Source organism: Candida orthopsilosis (genome assembly GCF_000315875.1).
Source record: "Candida orthopsilosis Co 90-125, chromosome 2 draft sequence".
Lineage (NCBI taxonomy): Eukaryota > Fungi > Ascomycota > Pichiomycetes > Serinales > Debaryomycetaceae > Lodderomyces > Lodderomyces orthopsilosis.
Genome location: NC_018295.1, coordinates 1,708,525 through 1,725,080, shown reverse-complemented (window position 1 = coordinate 1,725,080; position 16,556 = coordinate 1,708,525). Strand labels below are relative to the sequence as shown.

At 34.7% G+C, this 16,556-nt stretch overlaps 11 protein-coding genes across 11 annotated transcripts; 4 read left to right on the top strand and 7 right to left on the bottom strand. All coding sequences in view use genetic code 12, as the record gives it.

Annotated features, from left to right (window-relative positions):
* Positions 1 to 60: 60 nt before the first annotated feature.
* CORT_0B08320 (U2 snRNP protein) lies at positions 61 to 870 on the top strand (the record flags this gene model as incomplete). The annotated part of the gene is made up of 1 exon (XM_003867925.1): positions 61 to 870. The coding sequence occupies one exon, from the start codon at positions 61 to 63 to the stop codon at positions 868 to 870; it is 810 nt and encodes a 269-aa protein (XP_003867973.1).
* Positions 871 to 968: 98 nt separating this feature from the next.
* On the bottom strand, positions 969 to 1,892 carry CORT_0B08310 (Vps66 protein; the record flags this gene model as incomplete). Its single annotated transcript, XM_003867924.1, has 1 exon — positions 969 to 1,892. One exon carries the CDS (start codon positions 1,890 to 1,892, stop codon positions 969 to 971), a length of 924 nt encoding a protein of 307 aa, XP_003867972.1.
* A 394-nt stretch (positions 1,893 to 2,286) lies between these two features.
* CORT_0B08300 (Hta2 histone H2A) lies at positions 2,287 to 2,679 on the bottom strand (the record flags this gene model as incomplete). Its single annotated transcript, XM_003867923.1, has 1 exon — positions 2,287 to 2,679. The coding sequence occupies one exon, from the start codon at positions 2,677 to 2,679 to the stop codon at positions 2,287 to 2,289; it is 393 nt and encodes a 130-aa protein (XP_003867971.1).
* Positions 2,680 to 3,673: 994 nt separating this feature from the next.
* CORT_0B08290 (histone H2B) lies at positions 3,674 to 4,069 on the top strand (the record flags this gene model as incomplete). The annotated part of the gene is made up of 1 exon (XM_003867922.1): positions 3,674 to 4,069. The coding sequence occupies one exon, from the start codon at positions 3,674 to 3,676 to the stop codon at positions 4,067 to 4,069; it is 396 nt and encodes a 131-aa protein (XP_003867970.1).
* Positions 4,070 to 4,480: 411 nt separating this feature from the next.
* On the bottom strand, positions 4,481 to 7,585 carry CORT_0B08280 (hypothetical protein; the record flags this gene model as incomplete). The annotated part of the gene is made up of 1 exon (XM_003867921.1): positions 4,481 to 7,585. One exon carries the CDS (start codon positions 7,583 to 7,585, stop codon positions 4,481 to 4,483), a length of 3,105 nt encoding a protein of 1,034 aa, XP_003867969.1.
* Positions 7,586 to 7,918: 333 nt separating this feature from the next.
* On the bottom strand, positions 7,919 to 8,725 carry CORT_0B08270 (hypothetical protein; the record flags this gene model as incomplete). Its single annotated transcript, XM_003867920.1, has 1 exon — positions 7,919 to 8,725. One exon carries the CDS (start codon positions 8,723 to 8,725, stop codon positions 7,919 to 7,921), a length of 807 nt encoding a protein of 268 aa, XP_003867968.1.
* Positions 8,726 to 9,480: 755 nt separating this feature from the next.
* Positions 9,481 to 10,888, bottom strand: CORT_0B08260 (Cdc3 septin; the record flags this gene model as incomplete). Its single annotated transcript, XM_003867919.1, has 2 exons — positions 9,481 to 10,814; positions 10,879 to 10,888. The coding sequence occupies 2 exons, from the start codon at positions 10,886 to 10,888 to the stop codon at positions 9,481 to 9,483; spliced, it is 1,344 nt and encodes a 447-aa protein (XP_003867967.1).
* A 981-nt stretch (positions 10,889 to 11,869) lies between these two features.
* CORT_0B08250 (hypothetical protein) lies at positions 11,870 to 12,547 on the bottom strand (the record flags this gene model as incomplete). Its single annotated transcript, XM_003867918.1, has 1 exon — positions 11,870 to 12,547. One exon carries the CDS (start codon positions 12,545 to 12,547, stop codon positions 11,870 to 11,872), a length of 678 nt encoding a protein of 225 aa, XP_003867966.1.
* A 132-nt stretch (positions 12,548 to 12,679) lies between these two features.
* CORT_0B08240 (hypothetical protein) lies at positions 12,680 to 13,653 on the top strand (the record flags this gene model as incomplete). Its single annotated transcript, XM_003867917.1, has 2 exons — positions 12,680 to 13,104; positions 13,170 to 13,653. The coding sequence occupies 2 exons, from the start codon at positions 12,680 to 12,682 to the stop codon at positions 13,651 to 13,653; spliced, it is 909 nt and encodes a 302-aa protein (XP_003867965.1).
* A 541-nt stretch (positions 13,654 to 14,194) lies between these two features.
* Positions 14,195 to 14,794, top strand: CORT_0B08230 (hypothetical protein; the record flags this gene model as incomplete). The annotated part of the gene is made up of 1 exon (XM_003867916.1): positions 14,195 to 14,794. One exon carries the CDS (start codon positions 14,195 to 14,197, stop codon positions 14,792 to 14,794), a length of 600 nt encoding a protein of 199 aa, XP_003867964.1.
* A 454-nt stretch (positions 14,795 to 15,248) lies between these two features.
* On the bottom strand, positions 15,249 to 15,560 carry CORT_0B08220 (Hhf1 histone H4; the record flags this gene model as incomplete). The annotated part of the gene is made up of 1 exon (XM_003867915.1): positions 15,249 to 15,560. One exon carries the CDS (start codon positions 15,558 to 15,560, stop codon positions 15,249 to 15,251), a length of 312 nt encoding a protein of 103 aa, XP_003867963.1.
* Positions 15,561 to 16,556: the final 996 nt, after the last annotated feature.

The window sequence follows — 16,556 nt, the reverse complement described above, 5'->3', positions numbered from 1 at the left end:
AATCACAATCAAACCTCAATTGATAAAGATATACTCAACCGTCCCTCTACATTGCAAACAATGAACAAGATCAAACAAATAAACCAAATAAATCAAAAGGAATTAGCATCAAACACAACATCATACAAATCATCATGGCATTACGAATATCGAGATACAAATTACATATTCATCAGTAACATCCCCCATTCAATCAAACCTCATGACTTGGTCATCATCTTCAGTCAATACGGTATACCCACACACTTAAACCTAGTCAAGAATCATGAGACTGGTGGCCATCGTGGATTTGCATTTTTAAAATATGCCAATTTTAAAAGTTGTATATTGGCAATTGATAATTTCAATGGAATTAAGATTGGTGATCGAATGTTGCACGTTGATCATAGTTATTATAAATTAAGACGAGGTGAGAAGGAGGATGATTACTTGATTGATTATGATGGAGTGAGGAGACAGATGGAAGAAAACAGCCAAAGGGAAGAGAAGAATGTCAAGTTGATTGAGAATGGTGAAGAATCTGAACCAAAAGCTATAGAGTACAAGTTCAAGTCAGAAGAAAAAAATGAGTCCAAAGGTGATGAAAACGATGACTTTATTGATCCAATGCAAAATGTTGAGAAGACAGGTGATCAAAAAGTAGGTAATGATGAAGAAGATGATGAGTTTGTTGATCCTATGCAGCAATTTATAACTGAACCAAAAAAGGAATCAAGGGAAAAGAAACACAAGTCACATAGAAGTAGTAGACATAGATCACATCGATCACACAAGCCAAGGGACAAGTCACCATCATATAGAACAGATAGAGATCGAAGTCCAACACGAGAAAAGAAGCGAAAAGAGGAACCAAGATCTGAAAATGAATAGGTAGTTAGTACAGCTTCTATTAATTATGACTATATGTACACTCATCTCAAACTCCTCCACTAATAAATACTCTTCTTTATCAACATAACCATATAAATTTATTTACTATTAGTAAAATAATAATCAATAAATCTAGCTTTCGCATCAATACTCAAATCCTGGTTGATCAGATTTAAAGAATTTAATTCAAATGAACGTCTAATCTTAGGTAAATCCAACTTCCCGATAGCACTTTCACCGTTATCAAATTGATAAATCTTGACCTTAACATATTTCTTGCCAAAGTCAGTACATAATTGATAAAAATAATACAAACTTGAGCAATTAGGGATAGGCAATGTGAAATATCCCGGATACAATTTCAACACTACTGATTTAACACTATTAAATTCATCCCAGGTATATTTGGGGTTCAACTTGATAAATGGTAGCAATGCCGAATTGTTTGATGTGGTACCTTCCAAGAACAACACCACTGTCTTATCTTTAAACTTTGATACATCTTCAACTGGAGTTCCACGAATTTGGTTGATACAATGATCGATTAAAGTCCATGGTGTATATTGATACAAATCACCCAGTTTATCAGGCACAAGAAGAACGATATTGGTAGACTGAGCTATTGAAGCAATAATGTATCCATCCAAAGGAGAAGAGTAATTAGCAATCACCAAATCTCCACGCTTAGGTCTATAGCTTCGTAATTTTTCCACTTGTGAAGATTTGATTCCATCAACGGCATACTCAATTGAAGCAAATCCAAATAAGAAGGTGAATACAAATCTCAAAAATATGTGAAATCCAGTTAAGGTGTATAGTATTGAAGCAATGATGAAAAATGGCAACTTTGTCAAGAAAATGGGTAATTTTGTAAAGAATAGGACTGTCTGGTATATGATTTTATTGAATTTGGTTGTGTTGTAGTTGGTGTTTCCCTTGTTTTGATATGAACTGGGGAATGGAATTGGCATAAATGGTGATATACCAGTTGCTTTATCTCTCCAATTTGAAAACTTCTCCATATTATATTGTTGTAGGTTGGATCCTTTCTGGCGGGTTCCTTACGGAGCGTATGAAATAGTGATGATTTTTTCGACCGACAATGGCAAAATATCGGTTTCTTCATCAAACCCGACTGAACCAACAAGCATAGTGTGTACAAAACCCATTGCTACAACCAAAATCAATAGATAATCAAATAGTAAAAAGTAACTTATAATTATAATATACACCAGAATTTACCCCAATTAATTTAAAGGTGGTAAAACCCCAATAAATCAAAGTAAAGAATTAAAAAAAGGTTGGTTTGTAAGAATACATAGGTTTTGGGACAGAGTAAACACCTTGCTCCCTTAACCCAGATTGTTGTGTGATGAACTCTGTTTCAAATATTACAGCTTTTAGCTCTTAATTAGCTTATAATTCTTGAGAAGCACCACCCTTAGTCTTCTTAGCTGGCAACAAAGATTGGTGAATGTTTGGCAAGACACCACCTTGAGCAATAGTAACATGGCCCAACAATTTGTTCAATTCTTCATCATTTCTGATGGCCAATTGTAAATGTCTTGGGATGATTCTTGACTTCTTGTTGTCTCTAGCAGCGTTACCAGCCAATTCCAAAATTTCAGCAGCTAAATATTCCAAAACTGAGGTCAAGTAAACTGGAGCACCTGAACCAATTCTTTGAGCATAGTTTCCCTTTCTCAATAATCTGTGAACTCTACCGACTGGGAAAGTTAATCCAGCCTTGGCTGATCTTGAAGTTGAAGCTTTTTCACTTGAACCGGCTTTTCCTTTACCTCCTGACATTGTTTAATTTGTATAATAGTTTTTAATTAATTTGTATATAATACAAGAAGAAAGAAAAGAAGAGTTTAAAAGTTGAAATTTAGATTAAGGAAATTTGATTTGTTTTTATATTTTTTTCTTTTGCTGTGGAGTGTTTGAATTATCAACAAACAGAATATCTAATACGAGAGAGTGTGTGTGTAGTAGTAGTAACAAAGACAATGTCAGACAGAAAAAGAGAATATCACATACGTAACATCCCAATACAAGTAGAGGAAGTAGTACAATACCAAACAATTGTGTGTGTGTGTGTGTGTGTGTGGTTTAGTTAGTCGTGTACCTTTGTTATCTTCTCCTGTTCTTCTCCTACTCTTCTCCTTCTTCTTCTCTTGTGTTTCATCTTCTCTTCTTCTTCTCCTCCGACTTCCCTTGTCACGTTGCCCTTATTGTCTTGTATTGTTAGTATTATTACCATTGTGTTCCACGCCTATAGTATTATTGTACAACATACTACCACTGATTGTGTTTGAGATTTTCTCGAGTCTGATATTTACGCACCTCAGACTCAAATTTACTCTTACTTGCTACTCATGATAAGAGCGCGACTAAATATTTTTACACAAAATAACACGACCTTCTCTTCAACTGCGCGCGCCACTCTCCCAATCTCACTGTCTCTCTCCTCAGTTTGACTCGCGATCGTTCTCCTGGAGAGAGAGAAGTTCTTCTGTACACGAAAGGCAAATAAAGCATACAGACACATACACAAAACATGTGTATTGTATGTGAGTAACAGCATATTACACAAGTACTATTATCTCTATTACTAAGTTTAGTAGTGTTTGTTTGTTTGTTGTGACTTGTATAGTTGGTGTGCTTATATTTTTTTTCTCAGTCTTTAAGGTTCTACATAAATATTCCTTCAATTCCACTTTTCAATTCCAAAAAATACTCACAACTTCTTTTTCCTTTTTATATTATCAGTACAACTTTATTACATTCAAATCAATTAACAATGGCACCAAAAGCAGAAAAGAAACCAGCTTCAAAAGCTCCAGCTAAAAAGAAACCAGCCGCTAAAAAGACCTCTTCATCAGCCGAAGGTGGAAAAAAGAGAACTAAAGCTAGAAAGGAGACTTATTCATCATATATTTACAAAGTTTTAAAACAAACTCATCCAGACACTGGTATTTCCCAAAAAGCCATGTCAATTATGAACTCATTTGTTAATGACATTTTCGAAAGAATTGCTTCTGAAGCTTCTAAATTGGCTGCCTACAATAAGAAATCAACTATTTCTGCTAGAGAAATTCAAACTGCTGTTAGATTGATCTTGCCAGGTGAATTAGCTAAACATGCTGTTTCTGAAGGTACCAGAGCTGTTACCAAATACTCATCAGCTTCAAACTAGGGAGCTTTATAACTAATATTGTTTTTAACTCCTACTTTATTCACTTCTAGTTTTTGTTTTGCTGTCTTATTGGAATTAATCTAAATGATTTGGTCATCTTATTTAGTTTAATCTTATATATGTATATTATTAATATTAGGTTTTCTATTAGCTTTATTAACCCAACTCAACTGTATAGTAGTTTGCAGTATCTACTCTTACACTTCTTGATAATCTCCATAATCCTAGTATAGTGTCTTGTTCACAATTTATTATGGTTTATTTACACATATTTGTTACTATATTCAACTTAACTTCATCCATATGTCCCTTTATTCTTGTTGGATTTGTACTCCATTCAATTTCCTTCAACGTAGTCAACTTTACCTACACCACCTTCCTTATCACCCGTACCTTCTTCTCTTTATAGAGTCAGCTTAGTTTCAATTCTAGCCCACCTTCCTTATCACCTGTACCTTCTTCTCCTATTGTACTCTCGTTGGAGTAAAACACTATCCAAATCAAACAACACAACAAGTTAAACAAATGATGGAGATAGAATGTATGTCTACTTCCATAGCATAATGAATAATAAATGATATATCCCAATATTAGTTGAATTAACTTAATCGTATTTCCACTCAATTGGGGGAATTCACCACCACCAATCTTTTTCTTGCTTCTTTTCTCTTTCACGATATTACTATTATAGTATGTCATCAATAGTATTGGCAATATTGATAATAAGTTATGATGACTACTAAATGGAGTAGTCCAATTGATTTGTAAATTATGAATAAAAACAATTAATATGGGCACATTTATAGGTAATATCCATAACATCAATATTAGCCAAGACACTTGATAATTGAATACTGTCTCCGCCTTGGGCTTTTCTTCTTCCTCTTCACCGCTCACCTCTATTGATTTAGTTCCGCTTGGCCAGTTCTTCAACGCATTAGTCGCTTGATAAATACAACAAATCAAATAAACAATTTGATAAGGTAAATACCATGGGATTAACAATAAAACACACACCATCAAATACATTTGCAATTTAATCAACACTGACTTAACTCCTTTAGATCTAATCTTTAATCTAATGGGGTATAACTTCACCACAACATAGTTTAATATGGTTCCCAATAGCATCAATGCAGCATAAGTTATCCAAATGATGAAATTACAGCACAAGTACAAAAGTACCCCAATTATAGTTAAGCCCTGACTTAATCCCAAATACAATTCATTTGACTTGAATCCTGATTCTTCTTCATTTATGACAAACTTGTTATAATCAGTTAAAACCACAGGATCAATGTAATGTAATAACTTGTTAACCAATGGGATATTAATTATATAATTGAGTATGATTAACACCCCCATTATAACCCACCAGTAATTCACATTCAAATACCTCAATGTCAGATCAAATGATGGGTATACGCCATTAAAACCGAACCAACTTAATTGTAACATCAACACCATACAAATGATAGCAATATTAATCCCCACAATGGTAATTCTATATCTTAAAATCAATAATTTCAAACTAGCTACAATATCAATCGATACATTGATATCCAATGGTTTTGTATCTTTGTTTCCTGACCATATTTGTAGATTTAATCCGTAATCTGATTGAATTTTGTATGGAACATAAGGAGCAATTCCATGCATTGTTAATTGTAGACCCTCATCTCTATTCCTGTTGATATTGATATACCATTTACTTTCAAATGGATCTTCTGTCCATTGTCTAATAAGTGTATTGAAATATTCTCCTTCAAGTTGACTATGTCCTTTACCTGTGAATTTCAATTTATAAACATATAAACTACTCCATGCCTGTGGTATTTTCAAGTTTGATACTATTGGACGAGTAGCAGGTAAGCTGATTGATTGGCCGACTGTGAAAAATTTAAACCATGAGAGAACACCTCCATTATTACTCATTGTGTAATTTGTAGGTTTGGTTGATAATTGACAATAAAACTCTGGTTGTTCATCTTTTGGCTTGGTAATTACAATATTGGAATATCGTTTCAATATGGTTGAGTTCAATACTAAATTGTACATTGGCAGTTCAGGTCCATCATATGAAGAATCAGATACATCCGTCACATCTTTGCTAAAATTGGGTATTGTTGCTTGTAATGAAGACAAGTCTAGTATACTGTCATCTCCTCCTTCATTAAACAACCCTACTCCTAGTTGGGCTTCCTTGTTGTCCGATATGATGCTTTGTAATGGGACCCTCGAAACCAAAGTAAATTGATAGTCTTTATCCTTGTCCAAGTTAAACACATTGAGCGATCTAAGTAGCTTCCCCGTATATAACACATCCTCTTCAACTGTAACCACCATCTTTTTCTCTCCCTTCTCCTTTCCAAATACATCTTTTTTAAAAACAACAGGTGCACGTTTATCCTCCACTGCATAATCTTCAAATCCTGTTAGAAAATAACGTTCATAAACTCTCATCCGATCTCCAAGGGTAGCTGTGTCACGTAAACTAGTCAATTCAAGTAGAGCTAATGCAATTCTTGTTCGCAATTGCTGACACCAAACTACAGCTAAATGATCAATAGGTGTCCAAACTTGAGGTATCCCTGTGGTGAATGCAGTGAATCCATTAGTTTTAGGAACAAGATACCCCAAAGTTGTATAGTCTGCTGGTAAAGTTGAATCCAAAGCACCACCAGTAATGGAAATCAAAGCTACATTGTGTAATCGATCATGAGCCATACTCGATAATAGATTCAACTTAGAGGTGGTGCTGGTGATTGAACAGTTGGTGAATCCGCAATACCAAAACTTATCCACCGCCGAATAAATGGTTGATAAATCACCATCAAAAGTCAATGGTGATGTAGAATGAGGTGAACTTAACGTCACGATATCTTTAATTGAATTAGGAAGATAATCAGCTAACGTCATCATTATTCTTGCCACTATACCACCCATTGAATGACCAATAACAATAACTGATTTCGGTGGGGTGGGTCTAGTGGAATATAAATCCAATATAAATTTCACTGCTTCATTAGCATATTCAGCTTGATCTAGTATAGTTCGACCATGAAATGCCGTAAAATCTTCATTGAAATCGATAGTGAAAAAATCAAGCTTAGTCTTGCACTTGTTTACATTTTTCAAATCATCACAAAGCTCCGATGTTCTTGCTGCGATGGATCTTGCTTGTCGATGATTCCCGGCATTTCCAGGTATGAATAAAACTGGTACTCCTTCCAATTCCATGCCAGCAACGTCATCTCCACTGCCCTCTGGAGGTAGCTTATCCCTACCCTGTTCTCTATATAAGTATATTGAGTATTTTGAAGCGTATTTAGTATGCAGTTGGTCAAATGAATTGATTTTTATATAGGATGGATACATCCAAACTACTCGACAACTCGGTACATCGGGACCATTTAGCTTCGAGGTGTATGATTTCAATGTAAGTAGGATTATCAAACCACCTAATAGTATAGTTACATAGAACGGTAGTTTGTTTAGTGGTGTATTCGGTCGCATTGTGCGTGTGGTAGGAGCTTAGAGGCTACTGCCTTTTCGATCTAGATCTGGTGCTGCGAGTTTTTTTTTTAGTGCCATTTAAACCACAGTTATTAAAACATATAGAGAAAAGATCCGTATCTTCTAACCCCGAGACAACCACACCACTAATAGAGTACTCATCTACACACTCTCCACATTCTAAGCAAGAAATTTATTACTCTAGCTTTTGGCTGAAACTGTATAAAAATAATGACAAAAAAGTATACAATCTGTTCTTCCTTTGTCTACCATGAAACCCCATTGCCTATACTTACCTCTGCCTCTAGACAATGCATCTTTCCTCATGGGCATCTATTTTGTCTTTTCTTCCTGTTGAGTGTAATCATTAACCAATTTATACTTATCAACAATTCCAAACACATTTCTAATCTTGGCCCAAAAATCATGCAATACTGGATGATTTACATCATTAACAATCTTATCACCAGCATCAGCCACTGCTTTAACATAACTCCTAGTAAAAGCACTAACTTCATATCTCTTCTTCAAAAAGACAGTGTAAACCAATACTGGACTCAACGATCTTTTTCTAAAAGTAATCATTCTCAAAAGTAACCAAACATAAGTTACCAATTCAATACCACTAGCAGCTTCAATTGATTTAGCATTGTTTTGACTAACAAAATTGGTAATTGTGGTTGATAAATTACTCTTGTCTAATCCAACTAATGGTAAAATATATCCATTAACATAAGCCAAAACATGGAATGTTGAAAATATAGCAAATGGAACTAAAGTCAACCAAACATAAGGTCTAAGGAATAATAAGAATCCACCTAATAAGATATAATGAGTATTATCATCTCTAATCAAAATACCAAATCTAAGTCCATTCTTTTGAACCAATTGGAAAACTAAAATACCAAACGAAATCAACACCCCTAATAATGTAATCAAGTAGTCTAATTTGTATAAAGATGGTAAGATTCTGAGGAAAGTCAAAGTACTTCCAATGAAACCGATGACGGTGAGAACATTACCAACAAACCAAGCAAATTGTAATGTGTATACTAATCCCAATAATTTTTCAGTGTCCACTTTACCCTTTGAGGTAGAATTTGCCGAAGGAGTGGAGTTTTTAGTTGTTGCTGATGGCATTGTAACTGTGGTGGTTGATACTTAGTGGTTCAAATTTAAACTGTATATGTTTCCCTAACTCTTTTCAAAAAATTACTGTTGATTGATTGAATATATGCTATTTCTAATCAACTGATATCTGTGGAAGAAGAAAGAAGGATCAATTGATTGAAAATGAATTGATGAATTTGATGATTCCAAATCCTATTTTCTGAAGGGCGCAATCGAAGAATTAAAAAAAATTTAAAATTGAATGAGCAAACCACAAGAAATTAACAATTCTTATTGTTTTGTCTTTCTTGTGACATTTTTGATGTTTTACGTCATACGACATTTATCATTACCTATTTATTTATAGCTCGGTTTATTCAATCTTCACTCCTCGAACCACGGATGATAACCCAAAAGGTTTTAAACCAAACCGTCTCCATGTATATATACCCTCCGCTCTTATATTAAGCAGTACTCACTATTAAGAGTCACACAATCAACTATTGTTGCCATAATCTTACTTCTCTACTCCTCCATATCTCATCATAACAAAAAAAGTCATTAATCAATTAAACTCTTTAATGGAAAAACTATCATTCAAAACAACATTGACTAATATACACTCACATCTACTATATATCCCTATACATATTTTATATTCTTCAGAACAAAGTGGAAATGGGATACACCTTTAGAACTGAATAACGGATGTAACCCACAAGCTCAATTATAACTTATATTGGTTACTCTCCCTCACTTTTCTGCTAATTATTCAGCTCTACTCCTTAACGTAAGAATCCTTTACGACTCTTTTGTGGTGCTGGCTGTGGTGATGGTTCTTGTGGCAACAACTTCTGTTTCTCCAATTGTACTTTTTTATCTTCCAATAATTTAATTTGTTTAGTCAATTTATCCTTCATTTCCTTATGTCTAGCAAATAAATCAGCTTCTGATCTTTGTAATTTCTTTTCCTTTTCACTAACTTTCTGTTGGAAAACAGCCTTCATTTCTTGTTCCATTTTGGCTAATTTAGCTTCATGTAGAGCTCTTTCTTCTTCTTGTTTAGTTGCAGGATCAAATTCTTTGAAAACCGAATTATCTTGCTCAATACCCATCTTCCTCAATTTCTCAGTACGATAATGTTCATACAATACATTTGATGTAGTTTCTTTTAATTCTTCCAAGAAATTTCTCACCAATAATTCACGCAATTTAACAAAATCATTGTGATCTTCATTATCAACTTCAATAACACCCCATGGATATCTTCTTCCTCTAACTAATCTACCATCGCCAGTTTGAACTTCATTCATTGATCCTATAACTGCAAATGGGAAAGTTTTGAGCAATTGAGTGGTATTGGCAATAACTTCTTCATCATCATTTTCCGATACACTAGGAGTGAAAATCTTAATGCCATGATGTTCTATATCAGCCAAGATTGCATGTTTGAATTCATGAACCTCTTCGTCAGTTAAAGTATCAGACTTGGAGATTATTGGAATCAAGTTGACTTTTTCATGGACTTGTTTCATTAATGCAATATCCAAACTTCTTAATGAATGACCGGTTGGTTCAATAAAGTACAAAAAGGCATGTACTCTATTGTCAACAATTGTTGATCTATTAATACGTGACTCTGCCTCCAAGTACGAATCAAATCTATTATTTATCTCATCAACAATTGGTTTCCATGAGTCAATGTTGTTCAAAGCTTCACCAAATCCTGGTGCAGTAATAACACTAACTTTTAACTTGACTCCATCTTCTTCAATTTCTGCTTCTGTACTCTTGATTCTAACTCCTGTGTCTGCTTCTTTTTCCAGTGGTTCAACTTCAGCATCGGCAAAATCTTCATCTTGATCCTCATCAAAGTCATTTAATTTATTACCACTACTCTTACCCATAATATCACGATTGAACAAAGTGTTAATCAATGTTGCCTTACCTAATCCAGCTTCACCGACAGCCATAATGTTTAAAGCAAAGCCTCTCCTAAGAGATCTTCTATGCCATTGTTTAGGCAAGTTGGCAAAACCAACATACCCATTCAATACCCTTTTAATTATTTTGATATTTTGAGACGTGGAACTAAGTGGTGCGTGCAGGTGATCCACTACTGAGAAAATAAACGTTAGTATAATTGCTTCTATAGGATCTATGAATTAGTATTTTTTACGTACCTGAAGTCATGTTGTGTGTAAAAATTTATAAAGTAGGGGAATATATCGTGTTGTTGACGATTTGGTGATTGATTTGATTTGTTGTCGTTTTTTTTACTTCTGTTTTGTAGACAAATAATTGACAATCTCACTATGGAAATACCTCCTTATAATTGCAGTATAATATATCTGTTATCTCTAAACTAAAAATGAAGTCTATTGATGATGGGAAGTGATTCGATTTGTCGTAAATCTTCAACAGTGATTCAAAATCAGAAAGGATTTCAATTCGTGTTGTCCTTTTTTTTTCCTCACTTTTTTCTTTACTACTTTCTTATTTCTTTGATCTGTGCTTCTCCTTTCTTTGTTGAAAATTCACATATAAAACAAAAAATGGAACCGCGTCAGACATACACGTGATTGGGTCATGTGATTATGAACAACTATACTCATTATCTAACTTATACGAATTTTTGAAGTGTATCTAGTAGCATAGGGACTACCTTTAGGATCTGATCTTTCAAACGGTATACTTAGTTGGTGGTTTCCAATTTTTTGCAAAACGGAATTTTAGGTTTATATCTTTTTGCATAAGAGAACCAGTTCAATCAATACTCTCACGACCCCAAAAGGGTCTTCATTCACTCTATATGTTCAAAGCAATCAATTGGAGTGTGCCTAGTGAATTATGTTGCAGAAGAGGGATGCCATAGACAACAATTGTGGCCCCTGTTTGGAAACGTTAGATCTACACCTCACTATTCACAAATTATTAGCATAGATTTAAATACAAAGTGATGCAAAAAATTGTAAATATGGTTAACCTCATTGCAATTTGTTCATACCATCTTTTGGTGGTAATATGAATCACTCTACGGCAAATTGATACCACAATGACTTAAACTATGTTTTTTACACCTTTGAAGTGATCAAAGTACCATCAAATTATCGTCTATAGTCCACTACACACCACACTACAGTCGGAAGTTAATCACCGAGACACAAACTTCACTCACTTTCGCAATTGTTCCAACAAAAACTCCAAAGCAAATTTGGCAAAATCAGTCATATTCTTTGATCTGTCTTGGTTTCCAAACTCCTTTTCTGTTGAGAAATCACCCGTCGGTCCCGTAAATCCAAGAAATACTGTACCTACATTTGGTGCTACTGTACTATAATCATCACTATTACTCTTCTTTGCATCGTCGGTCAGACTAGTTCCCTCTTTCCGCTTGTTAGATAAGTGTAAATCAGTTGAAGGTCCAGCAAATCCAGTTTCCGAAAGTACATAAGTCGATCCTAATTCATACCTTGCAGTTCTTGCCAATTTCAAAGCCACTTGTTCACTAGGTCCCATATAATTGGAAATTTCTTCATCTGACCAACCTGAAAGTTTCAATCTTTGTTTTAATGAATATAATAATTTACCACCTATGTAGAAATCGGATGCACCTGGGACTGAGACTATATAGGCTGATATTAATCCACCACATGCTGCTTCTGAAATAGCCAATGTTTGATTTTTGGATCGTAGAATTGATGCAATTTCCAGAACTATATCTGTTATCTCTGGTGGTGGGAAGGTCATTTGTATGATAAACTGGATTGAGCAGGAGGTAGCTGGTTCGTGAATTCTCAATTGAATATACCTTGTTACTTGAAAATTGGGTAGTGTATGTGGGTAAAACATTTTTGGTTTGATTTTTTTTTCTTCTCCCGCGTGAAATTTCTCAGTGGCAACCAAAAAGTACAAGCTCCGTGGTCAAAGCATCAACCCATATCCTTGGAACATCAATATATCCCCTCATATACAATTAACACAATGACATCGGCATCTAAATCACTAAAATTCCACGCGGGTAAAGTTCAATATAATGAAGATACGAATCGGTGCATACCATTACCTTATGAAGGTGTAATTTCCATCAAACCAAGTTCTGAAGAACCAGATTTCTTGGATTTCACATGGACACCAAAACCAGATCAAACACTGCAAATCAATGGAACACAGCAAGTGGAAAAAGATGAGTTATTGTTAATTCCAGGAGATGTAACAATTAAAACGATAAAATCTTGTAATACTGGACGAGTATTTGCGTTCACCTTTTTAAGTAGTGGAGCCAAGTACCTTTATTGGTTGCAAGATGTTGGGGATGTTGATGATCTTGGGAAGTTGACTGAAAAGGATAACAAATTGATTCAACTGATATCGTCCTTGATAAGTCTTGGCGATGATGAGGATGTTGAGTAAGTATTTTTGTATAATGAGACAAGATTTAATGAAACAATTGTGCTAACTAGTGAACTCGTAGTATGAAAGAGGAGGAGAATGAAACAGAGAAGAATGTGCAGACTGAATTGCAATCGCAACAAGGGTCGCAAACAGCAGTACCACCCATACAACAAAATGAACCTCCGACAAATCAATCCCAACAACAGCAACCACAGTTTAGATTACCAATTGGATCAATATCTTCAGTCTTGGATGTATCCACAATCGACAATCACTTGGACAAGCTCTCATTAGATCAATTGAAGCAAATGTATGGTGAATATTTACCATCATCAGTAGCTCAAAACCCAACTAAAGCCAAGATTCTCGATGTTGTAAGAAGTGGATTTTTCCAACAAAGTGAACAGAAATTGACTAATCAATTACGAGCAAATGAAGGTGCAGGGCTTTTGTTAGCTCAAAGTTTGAAATATGATTATAAAGGTGAAGGGATTGAGAATTTTTTAAATGGGATTAGACAAGTATCCAAGAAGGAAGAAGAAGAGGAGGAGAAAGAAATTTAGAGAGTGGATTGAGATGCCTGAAGTGAAGAAAGTGTTGGTGTTCGATGTAGGACTTGAATAAAAATTTAGAAATGTTATCTTGTCAAAATTTATCTGTTGTGATAACTCCCATCTCTCAATTAAATTACCTTGTGTTCATCTTGTACCTACTAAGTTCACGCAGACCGTTGATATTGATTGACTACCATGTTGTTGCAAATGTTGGTTTCTTGTTGAGAACTGTGTATATTTTTCGGTATACACGACCTTAGTTTTGTTCCGATTTCATTACGTCATTAAATGCAGGAAAGATATTATATAACGGTGTAACAACACAAAATGATTGTTTTCTTAAGTATGTGGGGGGAAGTTTTGTTAAGGAACTCGAAACTTTCATCATCAAAGCAATTAAAAGCGTACACAGCCTTTATTGAGTACAACTACTTATTGCGACTCACATTCTTACGTGCTTTTATAAGGATTAGAAAATATCACACTTCACTAAGATAAAAACACCATAGATCTTGTTCTCATTTTCACACTGACACAATTATTACGCACAATGAGTACAGATAAAGTAGAGATATACACCCAACCACCACAACAGGACCAGAGAAGTGACTCTATCGAAGAGTCAATAGCCACAAAACTCGAGGAACTTATTGAAAAACATCCAATATTACCTGAAGAAGCACTTGAGGGAGATGGAGATGAAAATGAGGAGGAGCGAGAGGTAAGGATTCATCAACAACAAGAAAGAGCTAAAGAAGATATCGAAAGGTCACAATATACCACCCATTCAGAGATAGCACATAAGGAAGTACTGGATTTTGAACCAGAAACTGAATCAGAACAAGAAGAAGAGGCCGAGGGTGATGTGGAAGTTGATCATGATGGAATGGAAGTGCCCCAAGGTAAAATCCCGCTTGATGGTCAGTTTTCCACTGACGAGTTGAAGAAGTTGGTTGAAGTAGCTCAAGAAAAGGGAATACTAAGTGAAGACGTTGATTTGAAAGTGGTTGATTCGGGTGAAATTGGTGATAGAATAAGATTGGCTGATGCTAAAGCTGACGAGGAAAAAAAGAAGGAGAAGGAGAAGGAGGATGAGAAGGAGAAGGAAAAAGGGGAAGGAGAGAGTAATAAAGAAGCAGAAGGTCAATAGGCTAAAGTGAAAAGAGAAGGAAGCACAGATAAAGCCAGAATGAGTTTACAATTGGTGGGTGGTAAGTCAGCAAGAGAAGAAATAGCTATTTATTTTGGGCCAAATATATTCCCTAGTCCGACCAGCTATATATTAATGGATTTATAGTCGGTATATCAGTATTCTCATAACTCTTTTGAGAGTGTCTTTGTATTTACATATTAGATTCGTTCGACAAAAATTGCTTCTTTGTCTCTTTTTCCGTTCCCGCGCAGTTGTCACAATTATCACCAAAAATTAAACCATCAAGTACGCCACTACAAAAACAGTCAATAATATTAATAATAGATGAATATTCTCTTCAACATTACTAAAAACACTACTATACATAATTAATCAATTCAAAGATTAAATATCAAGTAAAAAGAACCCAAAAAGCCGAACTGAATAAAAGATAAAAATATAGCACCTTTATTTAACCTCCGAAACCGTACAAGGTTCTACCTTGTCTCTTCAAAGCATAAACAACATCCAATGAAGTAACAGTCTTTCTCTTTGCGTGTTCAGTATAAGTAACAGCATCTCTGATAACATTTTCCAAAAATTGTTTCAAAACAATTCTAACTTCTTCATAAATCAAAGCAGAAATACGTTTAACACCACCTCTTCTTGCCAATCTTCTAATAGCTGGTTTAGTAATACCTTGAATGTTATCTCTCAAGATCTTTCTGTGTCTCTTAGCACCACCTTTTCCTAAACCTTTTCCTCCTTTTCCTCTACCAGACATTGTTGATAATTATTGTATATATGTATTTGTTATAAGGGAAGTTAAAACAAAAAACTTTGTTAGGAGGAAAAAAAGAAGTTTTATAAAAAAGGGAAATTTTGATTGTGTGGGAATTGTATCGACTATATATTGGGGGGAGGAGGGAGAAGGAAAATAAGTTGATGGTTTTAAGCGTTAATTTAAAATTTTTTGTATTGTGTATTGTATGATGTGTTAACAAAGGAGAGGAAGAGAAGGGGAGAGAGCGGGAGCGCGAGAATGGCGAAAGAGAAGGAGGCAGTATTGACGAGAGAAATGTAACAAAAGAAAGAGAGAGTACTTATCTCGGCGTTAAAACAAACGACACTACAAGAGAGAGAGAGCAAACAAAATTGTGTAATGACTCTTCTTTACATCGGAAAGGATAGGAGAAATGTGAAAAGAGGAGAAATAGGAGAATAACAAAACCAGTATGAATTCTTTTATTGGTAACATGAGAGTATAAATTTTCTTTTGTATTGAACAAAAGACATATTTACACCACATGTGAAGACACTCTTCTTCTTTGTTTATATTTTGCAATTCTACTATTTTTGTGTTATGAAGTAGATGGAAGTGTCATTTTTTTTGAAAAAAAGAGAAAAGACACAATTTTGCGACATTCAATGACATTCAATATCTTATGTACAGTACATACTATGTAAGCGAGAGGTAGAGTGTTCTGAAATTTACACATAAATTCTGGTCCAGCCTATCTTCTCTTCGATGGATTTGTTTTGTGTGCCTTCCTCCTTCTTCTCTAGGCGTATCAAACACAAAAGATGACAGAATGATAACACTTTCCTCAATGTAAACATCTAACTACACGTGCGCCAAGTAAGAGCTCCTACCCATTGAAACAATGACCTAACAATTTTTCTACAGCCACAACTAATTCTCTCTTTTGATTTAAAAATCATCAAGTTTCCCTCCCCCCAAACTGAAATTTACGATTATTTCTTTTCCTTCTTTTCCTTT